Source organism: Hemicordylus capensis, chromosome 1 (genome assembly GCF_027244095.1).
Source record: "Hemicordylus capensis ecotype Gifberg chromosome 1, rHemCap1.1.pri, whole genome shotgun sequence".
In the NCBI taxonomy this organism is placed as follows: Eukaryota; Metazoa; Chordata; class Lepidosauria; order Squamata; family Cordylidae; genus Hemicordylus; species Hemicordylus capensis.
The window spans coordinates 319,628,171-319,649,792 of record NC_069657.1 but is presented as its reverse complement, the minus strand read 5'-3'; the positions used below and the strand labels follow the sequence as shown (position 1 = coordinate 319,649,792).

The following is a 21,622-nucleotide window of genomic DNA, read 5'->3' as shown; positions in this document are numbered from 1 at the left end:
CAGAGCGATACCAGAGGTTTGTTACTTCCATTACAATGAACATGACAAACGGCCGTACATGGGGAACCAGCTAATGTATGTACACAACTGTGTACTTGTGATATTCTTTGTGGAAGAGAGTTTTTTTTATTTATTACATTGATATACCGCCCCATCCAGACAACTCTGGGCAGTGCACAACAATAAAAATGAAACCCACAAATCAATCCTTTAAAAAAATCATTACAGAACAATTTAAAAACAACATAAAACCTGATTAAAAACAGAACAATAAAAACAGCATAAAACCATTAACATTAAAACATTTTAAACAGTTTTAAAAACTTGAAAGGTCAGGCCAGGGTTGAGCAATCTCTCACACTTGAGCTCTCCTTTCATTAATCATTGAAACATTTCAGTGTGTTGACTGATTTCTCCTTCCCATTAGTATGATTCAAACATGATGAGCAGCCTCCTTTTGGTGCTGCTTGAAGGAGGAGATAACTGTAAGGAATATGCACATTCCTTTTCCCATTGAGGTCTTTTCCACCCTCCTTCCCTACTGAAAGAATATTTAAGTTCATTGGAATAAAGAGAGCCACTGAGGTTCTACAAAAGAGAGCCTCTTGATGGTAAAAAGATTCTAAGGAAAGGGGGATTAAAGCTTCAAGAACAGATTTCCTCAGTCTCCCTGTTCACCCCCCCCCCCCCGAAGCTGTCTAGGCAAGCAACTCTTGTGTTGGCTGACTGGGATACAAATTGTACCTGTGTGCCACTTAGCCCATCTGATTCCCTACCACCTGAGGGCCCCCACCTCTTGTGCCTTTGCTGCTGGGGTAATTTGCCATTGGCAGGAGGGAAGGTATCCCCTGTCTGCATACTGCATTCCTCTCTCTTCAACTGCATATTTCTGCCCAGGGTTCTGTTTAATCATTTATATATATATATATATATATATATATATATATATATATACACACACACACACACACACACACACACACACACACACACAAAACAAAGTACCTAATAAGTAGATAAATATATTTCAATAACAAAGTTGACAGAAAATATGTATAAGAAATTTCTGAGCAATATAGAAAACAAGAAAACAATAAGTAATTATATAGAGAACAAAACGCAAGTTTATACAGACAACTAATAATGGAGTATCAAGATATAAGACTTGCAGCACTATTGTGAAGTTTTGGATATTTCAGTAATTAGGAAATTACTTCCTAATTTCAATTAGAATCTTAAAGTAAAAATACAGAGAAATCAAAAATCCTTACATCAGCACTCACTTTGTTGTCTACTCCAAGGAGCAGGACTCAGTGCTACATCGTGCTTCTATAAATTCCCATCTGACACTAAGAGACACAATTCATGTGTTTAGAAATGTTGATCTACCCTTAATAATATCATAATGTACATCCTGTGAGCTTGATATGAGTCTAAATTGGAAGTATGTATTTGAAATTCATAAAAGTAGTGAATTAACCCACCAAAGTATATAGAAAGATGGTAAAATCCAAAGATGGAATTGACTGTACCAGATGAGGCTGCAGTTTAGACATACAGTTTTGAATTTTCTTGTAGGTAAAACATTCACTGTTAAAAAAAAAAAAAAACCTAACAGATGAGAGAAAATGCTAGAGAATCACTTTCCTTGATGTGGTAGTTTCTTGCTCTTAGGTTTGTTTGTTTGTTTAATATGGGAAGGTAGTCAACATGATATGACTAGTGCTTTAGTCTATCGTCCCACATCTGAAAGGACCATAGCTCACTGTTAGAGCCCATGTTTTGCAAAGCTCAATCCTTTGCCACTCTAGTTAAAATGATAAGGTGTGTGATGAGAGAGACCCCTGCATGAGATGTAAAATTTCTTTATGTGATATTTTTCTTTGCGACAAAGCAAGCAGTTTGATTATCTCATACTCTAGTCCCAAGGGATACATTCTCAGAGGCATTTTTAAAAAATGACTTTGAATATACAATAGTTGCCTAAATGACATTTTTACCTCTGTTAATCTAACCCAAGGGTGCTTTAGCACTCTAAATTTTCAAGCAGGTCAAAATTATCTGTCCTGTCACATGGAAGTGCCAAGAGAGCTGTTCACATGTGGTTCCCTTGAGCCTGCCATACACTGCATTTTAGTAAGTGCTGTTGATCCAGTCTGGATTCTGTATGGCAAATGTGCAATTGGATAAGAGTGTGTTGCATTTCCTGGACCATATCTACTGTTAGGTTGTTGTCACTCAGACTGCACTCATATCAGAACACATCTCTTCATAAATAATTAATATTATTTCATTTTAATATTATTAAAGTACATAGTCTAAGATGTACTTTACCTCAGTCTTGCATAATGTGGTAAAATATAGTTTCTAATTCAAAGAATAGCTGCTGTTTAGGCAATACGAATCTCTCTTTCTGTTATGTATCTAAAATTTGTCACTAACAATTTGTTAGTGTTGGTTAACAAATTTGTTAACAATTAACAAATTAATATTTACGCAACAAGCTTTAAGTACATCATTAATTTGAACAAGGAAAAGCGATGACACTCTGTTGGTGGAGAAAACGTCTTGCCACAGCAGATTGTTATAGGTTCCCCTTGTTCTAATCACCATCTTCCTATTCAATATCCACATCTACTTTCTCTTTTGATCTCCAAGTTGAACTTCTCATTCCCTCTTTTCCCACCTTAATCTTCTGCACATGTAGATTCGGCAGTCCCTTAGACATGTTGGCAAATGTAAAATGAGCTACTTAATAGGGATGTGCTCGAAGCATTTCAGCACCTCTGTTTCCAGGTGCTGAAACGCTTCAAGCTGCCCCAGCCGAACTGTTTTGTGCTAGGGATGAGCAGGCACTTTAAAGGGAGGAAGGCAGGTCTTACCTGCCCCTCCATTAAAGCTTCTCTGCCTCCCACACCTTCCCAGAGCGGTGCTGTTTGTATTAAGCCAGGCTCACTGTTTGCCCAGCTGCATTTGCTTAGAAACAGGAAGTTCCCTGTTCCCAGCAGGAAATGGAATCTGAGCATGTGTGGACACCATATTGAGGGATCAGAACTGACCACAAATGCTCAGATGCCATTTTCTGCGGGGAACAGGGAACTTCCTGTTTCTAAGCAAATGCAGCTGGGCAACCAATGAGCCCGGCTGCTTAATACAAACAGTGCTGCTCGGGGGCAGTGAAGGTGTAATGGAGGGGCAGGTAAGACCTTCCTTCTTCCTTTTAAAATGCCCACACCTCACTGCCCTGGATGTGCACAAAACACTTCGTGGACATCCCTAGTTGCTAAAGCAAATGAAACTGATGTCAGTGTTGAAATCAAGTTATTTCTAGTTCTAGAAGTTTGACTCCATAGGCATTTAGGGATGCCTTCGACATTAGGTAGAGACTTGATACTGAGGGCAGGATATATGTTGATTGATTGATTGATTGATTGATTTCTATACCACCCTTCCGAAAATGGCTCAGGGCGAAAATTAACGAAAATTAACAAAACTAAAATAAATTAACTATTAAAATCAAAAACTGTAAAAACAACTTAAAACCATTATTAACACATTTTAAACAGTTTTTAAAACCCTGGAAAACCAGGCCAAACCTGTATGGTTTAAAAACATTTTTAAAATCCTGGAAGGCCAGGCCAAACAGATCTTAAGGGCTCTCCTGAAGATGAGCATTGTTATGCCATGTTATTACAGCATAGCAAATTTGATATGAAAGGCAATGAATGTTGATGTCCCAGCACGTATGTTTAGGATACAAGTGTCACTCTTTTTAGGTTGTGATTCCTGAACACACTTATTGGAAAGAACACTGAAATCAGTTTAGGTATGCATACTTGTCAGTATAGGCTCAAAAGAACACTTGGGTAGTTATGCTCTTCACCTTAAATAGAAAGAACTGGCTCTCATTGAAGCCTGTAAATTATGCAATCACTTAAAACTTGTTAAATCAAATGGTAACACAAACTCAAGCAATGTTATGGACACATAAAAGCTCATCTGGGAGTGTATAATTTATGAAAGCCCAGCACATTGAATCACAGAAAGCCCACACTGAATCACAGCAGGAGGATGCCTGAAATTCCTGGAGTAGTTCTGAATATATCTGAAGCTCACCACCGTTCTTCTCTGGGGAAGAGGAACAATATAAAGTATTAAAATGTTGGGGGATATGTGTGTGTGTGTGTGTGTGTGTGTGTGTGTGTACGTACATGCACACACTTGCAAAGTGCTTATTGTAATGGTGCTGTGAAACCTGCTAGAAGCTGCATATGATGTATACAAATATGCATGTTTGTTTTTATTTAAAAAGAAATTTGCTCCTATTTTCAGTTTCAAATATGATTAAAAAAATAAATTAAGATACTAGTTACCCCAAACAGGAAAACCTAGTCCTGTACTAAATGTGCAGATAAGTAAAGATTTGGGGAGCGTGGGCAAAACCCATGATTTTCGACCATTTTGAGCAGTCCAGGAACCTAACCCCGATTTCCATAGACCTAATGCCCTATTATTCATGGATTAGCTATCTGTGTCCCCCCACCATGGAACAGAACCCCCACAAATAATGGGGTTCTCCTTTATCTACTTATACATGTTCACAAATCAGATATGAACTCAGATCTTCCCAGTCCTAGACCAACACTCTAACCACTAGACCACTCTAGCCATCTTAGATTTAGGAATGAAATAAAGCATTGTATACAGTAGATATGAAGCGCTGGATAAGAATGACTAGATTTGAAAAATATCTGGAGTGATTTGCATCAGAAATACAACTACGCAATAGCCTTGGACCACAAGACTGGTTTAGCTTGTTTTGTGGTTGGAACACTGCTTGTGGTTCTCTGGACCAAAACCATTGCACTTCTATCTTAAAAATCAATAACAGTTGAAACAGAAAATGTAATGACAACAGATGTCCTTTTCTTTTGAACAATAAAAACACGTGCACAAAGTAAGCTGGCTGACATTAGAACCAGGGATATTGAGGTCATGATTTATGCTCTTAGCCACTATATTTACTAGTAAACCATTCCAGATGTGAAAGATGAACTAGTATTCAGTACCCTTAACACTGTAAGTTTTGCATATATCGGAAAGAACGACACTTCTAAAGCACACATATCAAATGATATCTCTTTCATTCTCCCCTTAGCCTGTGGCCGCGGATTCTACAAGTCGTCTTCACAAGATCTGCAGTGCTCCCGCTGTCCTATGCACAGTTTTTCAGACAGGGAAGGATCTTCACGATGTGATTGTGAAGACAGCTATTACCGAGCACCTACTGATCCGCCATATGTCGCATGCACAAGTGAGTTATGCATGAATTTAATCGCAAAAGAAGTTGCTTAGACAGCCACAGGTCCAGCCAATTGGAAGGCACTCTTTTTCTCTAGTACACAGCATTGGCCTTCAGTATATCTTATTCATACTTGCAAATGAAAGTTGCAACTGAGCAGGAAAGTGGGGGAAGTAAACAGAGAATGTAGAATCTACATAAATATAATCTTCATGTTCTTCCAAGATAACCCAGACAAGGTGCTGGGTAAACACATAACCAGTAATAGCAGAAGAATGTGGTTCCTCAACAGATATTTACATGGCCACAGACAGCGTGCCTAATGTGATACAGTGCCAAATGAATAACATGTGAAATGAAAAGTAACCTGTGTGGAGTTTGATTGAAATGTAATAGGATCTGGCTTAGCATTCCATCTGCAAATAGACTAACCTGCAGAGATTGGTGGTTACAGTAATGAATTTTTGCAAGTCCCTTGAAGCCAAAGCTGTACCCAAATACAGCTGTAAATCACATCAAAACTGATTAAGGAATCTCTAAATGCATTCTGTTTCATGTGTTTTAAAAGGGGACGAACAGGAGGAATTCTGAATGAGTCAGCTTCAGAGGTGCATTAACTTATCCCTTTAATTGCACAGAAGAAAAGCTGCTAAAGCTAGGTGTAGTAAATACACAGAGAATGGCTATCCTGTTTCCTTAATGGAAAATAAATAAAGCTTCTTGTCAAGTGAGTTCAAGTAGGCTTTTTGATAGCTTGTAGTAAGTAAATATAATGGAAAGTGTATGTCTTGGCAAGCTTTTGTGTGGGTAATTAAAACATGAGCTAAATTTTCCGTGCTAATTTTTCTCTCTTTTACTGTTATTTTTTGTATTTAACAAAGGACCTCCATCAGCACCACAGAACCTTATTTTCAATATCAACCAAACTACTGTGAGTTTGGAGTGGAGCCCTCCTGCTGATAACGGAGGAAGGAACGATGTGACCTACAGGGTATTGTGCAAGAGGTGCAGCTGGGAGCAGGGCGAATGTGTTCCCTGTGGGAGCAATGTTGGATATATGCCCCAGCAAACTGGATTAGCAGACAACTATGTCACTGTCACGGACTTGTTAGCTCATGCTAACTACACTTTTGAAGTTGAAGCTGTGAATGGTGTTTCTGACCTGAGCCGCTCCCAGAGGCTTTTTGCTGCTGTTACTGTGACCACTGGTCAAGCAGGTAAGTTACTGAATCCCACAACTTTGAAGCACATGCCAGAAAATTGCAAAGTATATATGTTGCAAATTGTATTTGTCAACAGCTAAAATGAGGCCCACCTCATTCCACCTCTCCTTAGTAATACCTTGCAACACAATGCCCTTTTGTTACAGCATTTTGCTAGCACAACATTGCAGCGATGAGCTGCGGGACAGGCCCCCTTAGAATAACACACGAGGGGATCGGTTTTCTATAGAATACAGTACAGCGGAAAAGCAAAAAGCCTTTTGTGCCAGAAATGGCATCCTTCTGCTAGTTCCCATCTTCAGTTACTGCATGCCCCATAGTGTAAGATGAGCTGTTAGCAGGTTTCCACTATATAGGTCTGATCCAGCCAAACTTAGCACTTGGTTTCAGTGAGACAGTTGAGTATATTTTCCCCGTTGACATCAGTGGGATTTTGAAGTGGTTACCTTTGTCTGGATGTTGCCCTTCAGGTTTAATATGCTGCTACTTATGTTCTGAATGCAGTAAGAATTGTGTGCTTGTAGAGTGCATTCATATTTATTCAGATAGTAATTGGTCAATACATTGATTTATTTCTGGTAGTTCACTTTTTAATAGTACCAATTCCCTAGTATTTTCAAACTCTAAAGTGTCTCAACCTGTTTATATGTCATTATGATACAGTTTGAATCCTCTGCTGGAATCATGAGTTACTTAGGTGCCTGTCAGTATATTTGGTATTCATCTCCTTCCCCCAGGATTACGTTTCCAACTTATTTAATGCTTCCAGATATTTGATGATGAGATTCAGTGAGAATGTGACAATTATTCTTTGTTTCTTATAGTTATGATAATCTGACAGGTGAAATGTCAGGGAAAATAAAATCAAACTAGCATATAACCCAAGGGGCAAAACGTGTTTTCTGTGGTTTTGCATGCTGAAATTGGAAGCCTCCTATTCAAGAATGTGAACTGATGAATTACTTGTTGATAAAATGATGATCTGGCAAGACTAGGCTGCATTTTAGTTTGTATTGCTTGTACAAAAGAGCCCACCTGAGATTTAAGCAAAATTCTTAAACAGTATAGTACTAATATTTTCTGAAGTTCAAGAAAATGTGGGGGACAAATTTAGCATGAGGAAGTTAGAGGACATCTAGAGATTATTGACTGGTTACTTAGATTTATATCCCACTCTTTCCAACAGGCTCAGATCGGCTTATAGCATTTAAAAATAATTAATAATCCTGTCCTGAAGAGGCGCGCTCTCTCTCTCGCTCTCTCTCTCTCTCTCGCTCTCTCTCTCTCTCTCTCTCTCTATATATATATATATATATAAACAAACAAACAAGAAAGGAAAGTTTGTTAGAGGGGAGGGTCGAGACGGTACTTGGGCCTTGCTGCTTTGCCTTGTTGTCTGTTGCAGCCTGATGATAATGGCTGTAGAGGAGGACAGTTCTTCACAGAGAGGAATTACTTCATATATATTGATTATTAAAAGACATTTATAGTAAGCAAATCTGTTCTCTTAATCCACAGGAAATGATCTCTTCATCCCTTTTAATAGAACCCCTTTTCTTTCTTCTATGTTTCCTATTGGCCTCCAGTTATGCATGTATACCAGAGTACACCAGATATATTCTCCACAGAGTCTCGGGTGTAGGAAATGGATTGTGTCCAATGTCTCTAATACTTTTTAATAGTCTTTTTGTGTGTGTATTATGAGTATAATAATGCAAATACTGTATATATATTCTTGTAAGAGTAAGTTTTCATGGTACAGCTTATGTGCTGAGTGAAATAACCTGTTAAATTTCTTTCATGATGTAAGAGTAAAGGGAGAGTGATGTGTAGGAGGAAAATGTACATGTCAGTAAATATGTTACTTTATAGGATTTTCATTAGTTTTGAGGTTAGCATCTGTCTACCTTTTTTGCCTGCAAACACAAGAGCATGCATCCCATGTGGATCACATACAGAATCAAGCATGTTAGACAGCCAAATTTGTGACCACTTGCTTCAACTTAAACTAGAATATGTTTATACATAGATGTCTGCTGCGTTTTAATGTCCCTGCTTTTAAAAAAAATTAAGTACACAATCCAGGGGGATGGGATGGGAAGAAACTTCAGGACAAAGATTCTGGCTGATGTCCTGACTAACACTGCAGTTGCACAATAAACAAAGTTGTGCTGGCGCAAGTAGATATAAATCATACGGATATGCAGAAGTCAGGCTTCTCTCTCCACCAGGGTTTCTTCTAAGCGTTGGACTTCCTCCCTGCCAGGGTTAGGGTAGAGTGGGGGCTGCCTGTAGAGCGGGGGCTGCTGGAGGGATGATCGCTGGCCACTGCCCTGTGCACTCCTTGAGCGCTGGCCTCTTTCCCTGTGCCTCCTCTGCCCCCACATGCTCCTAAAGTGCTGGTCTCTTTCCCTGTACTTCCACCGCCCACACTCTGCACTCTCTCCTCTCTCTCCACAGTGGAGGTCGGAAAGCCACTATTCCATGTGCTTTTCGAGTGCTTCCCTGCAGAGCCAGTGCCACCCGTGTGCTCCTTTGAGCACTGCTCGCTCTTTTCTCTCCCTGCAGTGGGGGTCAAATGCTTCATCCCCAGAGACCGGGGCGGGGGGAAGCACTGAAGCAGGGCAGAGCCGGCATGAGGAAGGTCTCTTCCGGAGAACTGGCCTTCATCACTGACCAGTCAGGGCTTCCTTATCCTTTCCAGGCCTCGCAAGTCTTGTGAGAACTGGGATTTGATTCCCGGGTCCTCGTGAGACCTGTGAGGCCTGGGAGGGATAAGGGGGCCCTGTCCGGTCAATTATGAGGGCCTCTTCGTGGAGGAAGACCTTCCTCATGCTGGCACTCCCCAGGTCTATGGGGATGTCACATTCAAACCCCGCTGCGGTGAGAGAAAAGAGAAGACAGCATTCAAGGAGCATTCAGGTGGTGGCGGTGCTGCAAGGGAGTGCTTGAGAAGTGCATGGGGTGGTGGCTTTTTGACCCCTGCTGCTGCTTGAGAAGAGAGGGGGCAGTGCCCAAGCGCACAGGCAGGTAGCAGCAGCACATGGAAAGAGGCCAGTCCTTGAGATGTGCACAGGGCGGCGGGCGGCCCTCCAGCAGCCCCCGCTCTACAAGCAGCCCCTATTCCACCCTAACACTGGCATGGAGAGAGGGTAGCACTTAAGAGAAACCCCGGTGGGGAGAGGGGCCAGCGCTGGATGTCGCCTTCGCGGGGGACGGTGGGGATTGCACATGATTTCACTTAACAGTCTTTAACCTTCGCAAAACAAAAAGCAGAAATCCCCACCCAAATATAAACTACAATGTTTGGTTATGATACTAATATATTGTAAAATCTTAATCCTGTAAAACAGATTACAGATTCCTCACCAATATATTTGCCATCATTGGGTTGAATTAACACAATTAACACTATATAAAAGTTTTTTCGTGGGTCATCAGCTTTCTTGCTCAAGTTGGAGACCATGCCATACCAGGTTTTGCTTGTGTTTTGAAACCAAACATCAGAGCTTTCACTATACAAACAAACCATAGTATCTGCAAGACCAGTATGATTGGTTGGCATCATTGATCGCCTGCTGAGGGCCTGTTTCTGAAACCACCTATGTGCCCTTAGCATTTGTGTGATGGAGCAGTTCTTTCCAGGTATTCTGGGTAGGAAGGAACCTGTTGAGGACAGTTTGTTGAAGGTACCCTGAAAGCCTGGTTGTGTCTCTCCTTTTTCTCTTGCTCAGCTCTACAGTCTCTAGGTGCTGTGGCCACTAGAGGCAGAACAGAACAGAGGTGTTTTGTCAATTCAGACATCATACTAAACCATAGTTAAGATAAACTATGGTTTGCAAATTGACTTCATTACCACAATTTCTAACTCAGGTTTGCCAGTTGATCTCAACCCACAGTTTGTCAATTCAAACATCAAATTAAACCTTAGTTAAGTTTCCTTAAGCATCATTTTGTGTGGCATCTGAATTGAGCTGTTAGCTTTAAATTGCTCTTTTCTTTCTTTGCATACTGCCACCACTTTAATTAAATGGCTGGCAAAGAGACGGTCAGTTCTCAGTGGCATATATAAATCCATGCTGTCAGTACTTTAGAGTGCCATATGGTAAGGAGAATTTGAATTCTCAACAAATTAAGCTAATCAAATGAAGTTCATTATAAAACAGTATGTCCTACAGAACTGTGTGGTATATTGAATAGGAATTAGATTATGGAGATAGTTTAAAATAATGTTGATTGAGGATTTTTTTGCCTTTAGCAGTAGCTTTCCATATGTTACAAAAGACATGGACATATATTAATAATGTAAGGATTAGAGTAAAATACTATTTTAAAAACATAGACATATCCTACATACATCTCTGTGCAAAGCAGTATATAAATATTCGTAGTATTGTAGAAGATAGTTACAGTGACTATATACCGAGCACATAGCAAAAGGCTGCACTCTCGCAGCCAGACACTTACTGAGCAGCTGAGTGTGCATTTCTGGAGAAGATGGAACTATTTTTGCTGATCTCCCTCTCTTCCAGCCTCTGGAAGTGCTGTGTGCCTTCCAGAAATATGTTTGTGAGGGCTGAGTAGTCTCAGGGACACTTTTCTGGAAAGCTTATGGTACTTCTGGAGCCTGGGGAGATCAGTGAAAATTGCATCCCGTAATGTGCATGGCTTTCTGTTTGAATAGCCTCTGGCTGTTAACATCATCCTCCAACTGAGCTGGGTCCTTGGTACATTGCTCTGAATCTCAGCCCAGGTTTCTTTTCTGACCTTGCTCCAAGAAACAGAAACAAGCATGGTAGTCCTAGAAACATACTTGTTTGTGCTTCACATCTACATTCTGTGGAAAGAGGAAATTTTCACTCTTCCATTCACATTGGGTACTATCAATAGAGGATCTGGGGATTTTCTCTCAGCTTGTGAGTACACTGGTGTTTTGTACAAGAATAGAACCCTTATAAAACTATAATCACACATCCTTAAATTCTGTCATCTTTCTAAATTTTCCTACCTGTACTATGGAACTAATACTTACCTTTGAAATAATCTTGTGTTTCTGATAAAAGTTTCTTGCTATATAAATATGAATCACCCCTGAATTCTATAAAAAGAAAAAAATGGAAGGTTTTTACTTTAAAGAACATTATTAAGATCTAAAGAATAAAGACTACTTTATTTTGTTATTGTGTAGCACAAAATAGTTTTGTCATGTAATTGGTGACTTCTACAGTTAAGAGAAGAGGAAATGTTTTAGGGACAAATGATTGACTATAATTGAGTATAAAAGCCTTGGAACTCAATAGTGAAAGTCTTGCTTCTGTTCCTTTATTAAGAAAACTTTACTATAGAGAGAAGGAAAATGTTATCATTTATAGCTGTGTAAACTGGGGTCCATGCAGTTTTTATTTGTGACTATGAGTGTTTTGTGCTACAAGGGAAAAACTAGGGTTATTTTCTGTAGTCAGATTTTTGTGGATGTGAATGTGCCTGTATCTTGTAAACTTGCTATTTTGATTTGACTAGTTGGCCGAATTCATTAATGGGTCGCATATCATACAATCATATTTTTCTGTAAGATCAGTTCTTTCAAGTGTTTGTTTCAGTGTTTCCACAAATGAGGTTTCATTCACAAAATGCAAATTATTGTGTAAAGAGAATGTCAAATTATTTGGAGAAGAAGGGGAAGGGTTATATATTATGTGCAACTTGTTAATCTCCTTTTGTTCTGCCAACATAAAACCAAAACCCTAAGGAGATGACAAAACCATGTCAGAAAAGGGAAAAAATGATGCCAAATCAGCTGAGAATAGGACAGATTATTAAGATCAAATTGTTTGTCATTTTGGAATAATATGAAGGAGGAGGTGTATGTAATTGACACATTGCTCAAGCTTTATTATTATTATTTTGTGTTGTGCTATAATTAAAGTTGAAATTGGTGTGTAACATGCTTGGATTGTAGCAAAAGGTCATGACAGTGTTACTCATTTGTTTAGTCATCTATACAACAAAATTGGAAAGAAAGCATTCAGGAGTGCAAATTAAAAATTATTTTAATTGTGTTCTTAAGCCTTCCAAGAGAAATGTAGTATTTCAGCCCTAAACATATATCCCGGAATCTACTTGCTATGACACCTGTCAAGTGTAAAGGCTAGTTCAGAGGCTGATATACTCTGGCTTCATGAGCATGAGATTTCCCCCTTCCGCAAAATAAAATTTTACAGTTGAACTGAAGAAGTGATGAGTTACTCTTGTGTTAAAAGCAAAAGAGTCATTAAGACATTTTAGTAGAACATTAAAGAAACTTCCATGATGTTATTTACTAGTGGGGTTATCTTAGTCATAAGATTCCTTAAACTTGTATTAAACAAGAATTTATAAATATGCTAGAGACTAACAGCCAGAAATATGATTCATGTTTTAAAACTACCAGCACATGAATCTCTCTTTTAAATTACTGCACTGTGCAAAGAAGTGCTAGGTGTAGAGGGAGACGTACATCCAGGACTAGGGTGTCATGCTCAATGTGTTTTGCCTTTTTGAGTGTTCATAAACATTCTTTAACATGCAGCAGCTCAATCAATAGGAAGGGAGGTTTTCTGGTCAATATTGATAAAGAACAGAATGTAAGAGTTAAAAAAAAAACTGGCAGCACATAGGGAATTCTAATATTGTTCAAAATTACAGCTTGGCATTGGCGGAGCAAGTGGAGGGTTGACCTTCTGTTCTTGCATATTAAGTTTGTCCATATCAACCTGACCCTTGAAGCTAAAGGGTGCAGAGGATATTTAACTGTACACTATATGTACAAAGAACAAAAAAGCTTTGATTAAACAGACAAGCAATAACATTATATGACAGTTACTTGCCTTGAAGAGTTTTATTGGCTGACATCCAATAAAGCATCACACGTGCTGCTAAAGTTGCATTAGACCTAAGGGGGAAGGGGCAAATTTCATCCATCTCTTCCTTGTTCTGAAACCCACTGTGCCTGCTGAAAATGGAAATGTGCCCCTGAGAGCTGCAAGTCCTATTCAGAGCAAAGGAAGATCCACAAAATTGGCCTTCCCCTGTAGTGTGCTCAGCATCGCTATACCAGCACCTAGTTAGTCTGGATGTCTGCCATTGTCCTCATAATAGTAAGAATTTATTCACTTAAAAATACTATAATTTAAAGTATTTCTACCAGAGTTAAATGGCACACACTCTTCTCTGTTGAGTCTATTTTGTCATAGCTTTATAGAGATGACTGTTTGCATACTGACTGTTTTACACTGGTGTGGTCCAGATAAAGTTAATTGCTCCTTGTGCCAGATTAATATGTCAGGCATCTGACAGGATTTAGTAGTTGGTTTTATGCCTGAGTTAAATCTAAATAGAATGGTTGTCTTGTCTCCATGAAACAAGCATCTGACCAACATTAAGGAATCTGGTCATTCAAGTGATTACAGCCGCTATTGCTTTAACATCTTAAGACACAGCAGCATAGGTGGTTGTATTTTCTAAACAAAACTGGTACTATAGTTTGGCAATTCTCTCTCTCTCTCTCTCTCTCTCTCTCTCTCTCTCTCTCTCTCTCTCTCTCTCTCTCTCCAGAATGGGACATAAATTTGCTTAACTGGCAAGGTTGTATCCACTTGTTTCTTGTATAGAACAGCTTTATAAACTTCTCTGAACATTTTACAGCCTGTCACAGAAATGACATTTCCATGAAAAAGTCACAAGAATTACAAGCAGATTTATGCATGTCTATGACTTTCATTTTATGATGCGAGTTAATCAGTAAAAGCCTATTTTAATTTTAATTTTAAACTGACACTGAGAATTTGGTCTGAATAGCTCTTACTGGCATGCAAACACCACCTACCATGCTGGCCTTGCAGTTGCTCCTGATTTTTGATTCGGTCAGACTGATGATGGGCAAGTGTGAGTCTAGTTTCAACTGGTGTGTCCTGCAAATACATTTTGCAAAACTGGGGATCACATTTCATTGTAACATTTTAACCCTTGGCTGGTTTTTTTTTTAAAGTTTAGTTGTAATAATAGCACAAAGATGCTAGTAAGGAATGATGTTTCTGCACTGCCCTACTTTTGAAGGCTTATATAAATTCTTTGCATTATTTCTGTATAGTTTGGTAAACAACTTGCAGCTGCAGATAAGCAAATGTGCAGTAATGAAATGCATTCTGCTACAGGAAAGTGCATGTTTTCACTGATTGATATATATATATATATATATATATATATATATATATATATATATATATAACCTAAGTAGTCCATTAATTTTCCAGATTGAATTGAAAAGTAGAGCTTGATGTTGAAAGGTAATGTGCAATGCCATGCTAAGGACACCATAAAATATAGTGTGGTTAAACAAATTCAAAAAGTATTGCAAAATTCTAGAAAAATATTTAGTTGGGCTTAAATCTGTAGAATTGTCTGTGCCAACACCAGGTTTTTAGGAAACAGGGTGACCAGGAAACTGGAATTTCCCCCAGTTCTGTTTAAAAGAAGAAACTGAAGTATTTGTAGGTAATGTCTGGAATCCAAAGAGGCATGTGTATGTACAAAGTGCTTTCAAGTGTGTTGGGAGTTTGCTGATTTTTTATTTGGGGGGAAAAGGCAGGCTCTTCTGCTTTTTGGAATTCTACTGTGACTGGTCTCATGACCTCTGGATCAAGAAGCTGGTATTCTAATGGATTCCTAAAAAGCCCTGTACAGATTCCTCTGTATCCTAACCTGCTTCCTGAACTTTTCTTGAAAAGTACCAGTTTGCAATAATCTAAGTTTGGCTATTTTGAGCTTTAAATATCTTCCATTTCTTTTTTCTGGCTTGTGTTACTTCCACTACTCAGTAGTACAAAAGATTTATCATATCCAACACAGAAAATGATATACCTGTTAGATTCCATAGGGTCCAATTAGAGCAGTAGATCTCACTAGATACAATGTAGATATGACTGGATCTACTCAGTAGGGTTTGTTGTCCTTTAAACACATCCCTTGTTGGACAAGGCTGTTTGGCTTGTGTTTCTAAATGGTTATTTCTGTGCACTGTACCATATTAATCACCTATTGATAAAGTCACAAAGTATATCAATATGGTGTATTTCTGTGTCAGACAGCTCCCTGACTCTGAAGAAAAGAAATTCCAATCCTATGGGTAATTTGCTGAGGTAGATGTAATTGCCAGTAGTATTTGGTATCCCATGTTCCATATTTAATGCTAACAAAGTAAATGTTGATTATCTTATTTTTTGCTTCGTTAGTGATGAATGAGAACAAATTTGATGTAGACAAGCAGTCTGGTGGAATGATGCAAAGCCATCTATGAAAACATCTGTATGACTTCACCAGTGCAGTAAATTATTGCTACAAGCAAAAGACATTGATCCAAGAAGATCATTAACAGCTTTAGCCAACTGATCCAAGTAATAGGGTAAATGAAAGAACATTATCGAAATCTAAACTTTTAAAAGCTGTCAGTTATAATTGCTAAATCCTTGTCACGACTTGGTTTCAGTATGGCCCATTATGACTTAAATTCACTTTCTTCTATTGTGAGCACAAAATAAATATCAATTAAGTGGTAAAATCCACAGGGGAAAAAATTCTAGCCACCCTGCACTCCATTTACCAAGAGGTCAGTCACAAAGGGAGAGATAATTGCTGCAAGGCAGCAAAATTAATCCAGTATGAACAAGAAAGGATGATCTATGTTCTGTGACAAAGTACGTGACAGAGATGTATGTACAACTGTTACGTTCTTCTTTAGGAGATGATGCAAGGACAAGAGAAGGAGACCTGTGAGAAACAATTAGCATGGCTTAGAATGAGCAAGTCTTAATTATCCATAGCATGTTGACATCGGTTCATAATTAGTGTTCCAGTTTTAACAATATTTGGTGATTAACTGCAGTTGTACTGTAAAGAGTAAAGCCGGTTGTTCGGTGTAAGTGTTGCCTAACAATATGAATCAATCCCAGTCACGATAATCATATGAGATGGAAACCCTGTTATAGCTTCGCTGACTCAAATGTATAAAGGCTTAAGCACTCTCCTGAGGAAGGGATCCAAAGAGACATCCACAAATTGCTTCATAGTGATGCAACTGGGAAGGACAGTCAGCTGGTTTCTCTTCTGGTGACATTCCATGGAATGCCATCCCAGAGAGACCTATAAGGAATACTTCACTGACAGTTCTAATGCTGCTAGGAGTTGCTGAAAAGCCCCTTGCGTGCACTGGTCTTTTGATGCCAATTGGTGTATCTTTTAGTTGGCTAAGCGATTAAGTGTACACTGAGGCAAGCCAAAATAAAAATTCTAATTGAGTAACTAAGTGCTTCTAAACTAGATGTACACTGTAACAATGCAGTGTGTTTTGGGTTAAATTGAACATATTTTTCTTTGGGAATTCTCTTTGAATTATTAGAAAATACTCAATTACACATTTGCACTCTGTGAATAAGTTATTTATTATTTTTGTGTTTTTGTTTTATAAGAAGCTTGAAATCTTCTGCCAATAGCATTCGTATTAGACCATAAAGTAGATACAAATTGTGACACTATAATGTGAGTGTGAAGGGTCTTTAAAGTCTTGATATCTCCTTCTTTTCTGAAACACTCAAAACAGCTCAAGTGTTAAATGTAATTGAACACAGTTCGCTATATGGCAATACAACTGAACAAATTGACTATAAAGTTCACTGACACACATGAATTTTTACTGAAATGTTTATTATCCAGTTTGTTAAAGTGCTCAGTGTGCATGCTTCCAAAGGTTACTCTGTGTGTGTGTGTGCGCGTGCGTGTGTGTTTGCAGCCCTTTCTAGCACATACAAATAACAGCCAAGTATGTGTCTGGTTTGATTTGATGTGTTTCATCAGCATTAGGTTAAATGTGGATAGCTCTTTTAAATAAATAAACCTTGCACAGACAGCACACAGTGGAGTCCAATTTCTTAATGGTAGTTATGAGATCAGGAGTGGATGATGAGATTGCGTACACCCACTAACCATACTTTCCTTTCTACATCATGAATTCCCCTTGTCCTTCTCAACATGACTAAGAGATACATTGGCACCAATGTTAACTATAGCTCTACACCAGGAAGTTTTTCACACTCGGCTTTTAGTACACATCTCTGGAATGGAGGGGATGCATTTACATATTGGTCAAATTTGCTTAACACACAATTTGGGTTTTTAATTTATTACATGTTAGAGTGTAGCCCGATTTATATCCGGGGTTAAAAAAAAATCCACTTTTTGCATCGGTTTGGGGGGCAACTTTGAACTCACAGTAATGCCTAGCCTGTTTTCTGGGAAAGCTCCAGGTCTCTAAATAGTTACATACATGCCCTACCTTTTCTCTTCGGACTCCACGATAACCTGCTCTGTGAGACCAAGCTGAGAGGAGCGGCTTGGATGCAAGGAGGTGAAATAGTGCAGGTAGAAGGAGTGATGAGTGGAGCCGAGGAGAAAATAAGTTGGGAGTGTCTTGGCAAGACTGCAGGACCCCCAAATTTTTGGAGGCATAAACCACCTCTGCTTGCTACAAGGAATTCCCACAGCATTCAGGAAGATGTAATAGCAATGAAGTGAAGTTCATGTCGTATCTTCTTAAACCTAATTTATACCCCTGCTTGATTACCACAGCATGTCTTTCATCTGTAAGAACTTCACCCAAGAGACCACTCAGTTTATTAATTCATTATGTTACCTTTTTAATGGTGCAATCTTCATTATGACATTAAAAAAAAATAAAAGAGGAGGATGACAGACTTGAAAGCTGCCTGCCTGTTGGCTCCACCTTGGATGCTTTTTATTTTGCCGGCACAATCCTGGCACATTTTTAATTGCTTTCCCGTTCTTGAAAGGAAAGTTCTGTTCTGACTTAACAGTGTTGTAGTAGAGGGTCAAAGGCAGAAAAATTGCTTTCAATGGCTGTAGATACTGTAGCCTCTAAAGAGGTAAGGCCTGCCTGAAGTTAACCTGTAGCTTTTTTTTTTAAAGCCTTTTGATTTATCTGTCACCTGATCCATCAGCAATGAATAATTTTCATGGAAGGTGCACTTTAATTACATTCCCATTTGACTTGCATTATCATGCCCTATCTAGGTAATTAATCTCACCAAGTATCCAATTTCGGCCTTTATTGCTGGCAGGCAGGCCTCTTGAATTATGTGTGCTTGAATGAATATTTGGTCTATTTTAAGCCAAACATACCATGAGACAATTTTTGGGGTCCCTAGGGGTTTTCCCCACTTTAAAAGGTCTTACGTAATAAACTTTATGTTACAGTGATTTGGTTGGTTAACTGATTTTACTTGACTATCCAGCATTTGAGAATACATAGGAGTATTCAGTTCGCAAAGTGACTGAAACAGTAAGACTGGTTAAGTAGCAAAAATCCTAACTTCAGTGCATGCTCTGAAGAAATTTTTAGAAAAGATGGTGGCTGACATCCAGATCAGTCATCATCATAATTTTCAGTAGTGAATCTCATAAGTTAATTGTATGTTGTAAAAACATACGAAAGTTTAATTTTGTGACTCTGAATTCTAATACTTTGTGGAAAATTCAACATATTATTCATAACTCCATCCTATAATCTTTTCTTGTGACTAGATATCCCCATAATTTGTTCATAGGAGAGATGCTTAAAAGCTTTCAAGGTCCCCCCTCTCCAATGGGAAATGTTGCTGTGACTGTTGCAGAACAGATGTGTTCAAATGCGTTTGCAGAACTTACACAAATCATCTGCTTACCTATCTTTAAATCAGAAATATTTTAAGACAAGTTCTGAATTACATCCCTACTTTAACTATTTTATTCATATAAGAATATTGAATATAGTTAACTTCTGGAAAAGATTAAGCTAGAAACAATGTAGTGCCTGCTTGCCCTTTAAAAAAAAAAAAATATTACAACTTGACTGTTTAACAACATAGCTTTGAATGGTACCACTCTGAATCCTTCTTGAAAAAGCCAGCTAATGAATGAATAACATAGGGAATTGATAGTATGTCTCTGAGATCTTTAACCTCTGGATCGTGGCTCAGATTCTGTCAGAGTTAAGAAGAGGATGAATACATGGTACCATCTGAAAGCTGTTCAGATACTACAAGAGAACTATTTATTTTTTGTTTACTAGTTCATAAATATAATTACCGGTGCCTCTGTGTCAGTGGAAAGAGAGCGATGCAGCGTTAAATATAGATCAGTAAATGTTGAAAGTGAATGAAAAATTTGACTTGTACTTTGCTGGTTAACCAAGAACCTGCTGTGATCCTAGCCACTACTTTATAGTCTGCTGTCATTGGCTGCCTAAGCCAGGAGGTGCTGAGTGCAAAGAAAGAATAGTAAAACTGTTTTTTTTTAAATGTGCAACCCAGATACAACATGTGCACTTCCAAATAAACACTGGTACAATTCAAATCCATTTCAAGGATCATATCTACCACATCAACAGTAGCTACGTTGACATTGCCAAGAATTTCTGGAAGCAAAGAGGCACAGCTAAGTTGTGTGTTCCCCACTCTTCACCCTCAAATCAACAGAGCAGCTCACTTAGGCAATCTTGCTGTACACACTGGCAATCTTGGTATACACAGTGAAAGCTCTCAGGAGATTCTTCTATCATAGAAGGCTGTTCTGTGCCTCAGGACAGGAGAAGGACTGTGCTTTCAGGAAAAAAAACTTGTAGCTGTCTGCACCATTTGCTTGACTTCCCCAATTCAGTTGCTTGTGCCCTATCAGAAGCAGAAACAGGCAAGGCAAACAAGTAGTGAGGAACACTGGCCACATGTTTTTCAGCGTTAGGGGAACAGAGAGGAATCACCTGTGAGATCCTCACAGTATCTCACCTCTGAGAGGCTCTTAGTGTATCCACACAACCCCCGTGTTCCCTCTAAGGTGTGCACATGTGAATGTGTGCACACATATTTTTTTTAATGTCTGCTCAGTTAATTTTAGATCAAGCTCAGGTTGTAATCAAGAAGGTCCTACTCTGAATGCATGTGTACACACACTGCCTTGATACTGCCACCCGGAACAAAACTCATTCCACACACAGAAATGAAAAAAATTAAACACTGCCCCCCACACTGTTGCAGATTTGCAGTGAAGACAAACCTTTACTGGTCATTTAGGGTATTTGAGCTGCACACGCTCACAACAGCACAGTTAGTTTCACTCGGAGCCCACAGCAGCATGGCCATGTTAACATCCCATGCTAACAGTGCAAAAGTGCTAAATTCAGATAGCCTCTACATTTAATAATCCAGAGTCCTGCTGCACACAGGGTTTTAATTTCTGCCAATCACTACTTTCTTTAGACACACTCTAAAATGCCCTTGGATATGCCCTTGAGGATTCTCAACATAATTGATAAAAATCCCCATAGACATCTATTGGGGAAACACCAAAAAGAATTGGCAAAAATAATCATGGCTTGATGGAGAGCTCTTCAATTTGGCACATACATAGTGAAGGATGGCAGGTATTTGTGTGTTTAATTTTGCATAAATCAGGCCATCTGGTGATTTTTAATTAATTTTTTAAAAATAACCTGGAAATTGTATTCTCATCTGAAAACTGCGGCCGTGATGTCTCATCTGAAAATCCTCCACTTTCTGTTTTAAATACTAATTTAAAATTAAAATATGCTAAATAAATAAAAAGGGTGAGCAGGCAGGCATTGGAAAATGGCAGAATATAGCTTCCTTTTTTCTCAGGCATGCTCTGGACACCATTTTGTGATACTGACTGAAGTCCGACATTAGTTCCAACATTAATTCTGACAGTTCCAACCTGATATTGAGAACCCTCTATCAGATCGGTTTTCTGACCATTTTTCATGATTTTGCCAATGTTGGAACAATCCCGACATTGGAAACCTGACTGTGCAGAGACCTGCTTTTGGGTTCCTGCAGAATCCCATGCAATTGGTGTAATAAGAACAGTTTAACCTGAGCCCTGCAGGCCTCATACTCTGTGCATCTGCTTTGACTAAATTCCCATTTTCTCTCTTGATGTTAGTTTTTTTAAAGTATTCTTCACTCCAAATAAAGTGTGTTTGGAGATCATGACGCCA

The 21,622-nt window shown here is 38.8% G+C and overlaps 1 protein-coding gene across 16 annotated transcripts in view; it reads left to right on the top strand.

Moving 5' to 3' along the window:
* EPHA7 (EPH receptor A7) overlaps positions 1-21,622 on the top strand; it is a 222,413-nt gene that overhangs the window by 73,862 nt on the left and 126,929 nt on the right. For 11 of the 16 annotated variants that reach the window (XM_053287499.1, XM_053287498.1, XM_053287508.1 and 8 more), the window contains 2 exons: positions 5,159-5,314; positions 6,184-6,519. In XM_053287499.1, coding sequence (XP_053143474.1) covers positions 5,159-5,314; positions 6,184-6,519 — 492 coding nt within the window. Of the gene's footprint in view, positions 1-3,180; positions 3,200-5,158; positions 5,315-6,183; positions 6,520-8,111; positions 8,260-15,794; positions 17,465-21,622 lie in introns of those variants that run through there. The other 5 variants (XR_008314275.1, XR_008314274.1, XM_053287511.1 and 2 more) reach the window with 4 other exon arrangements.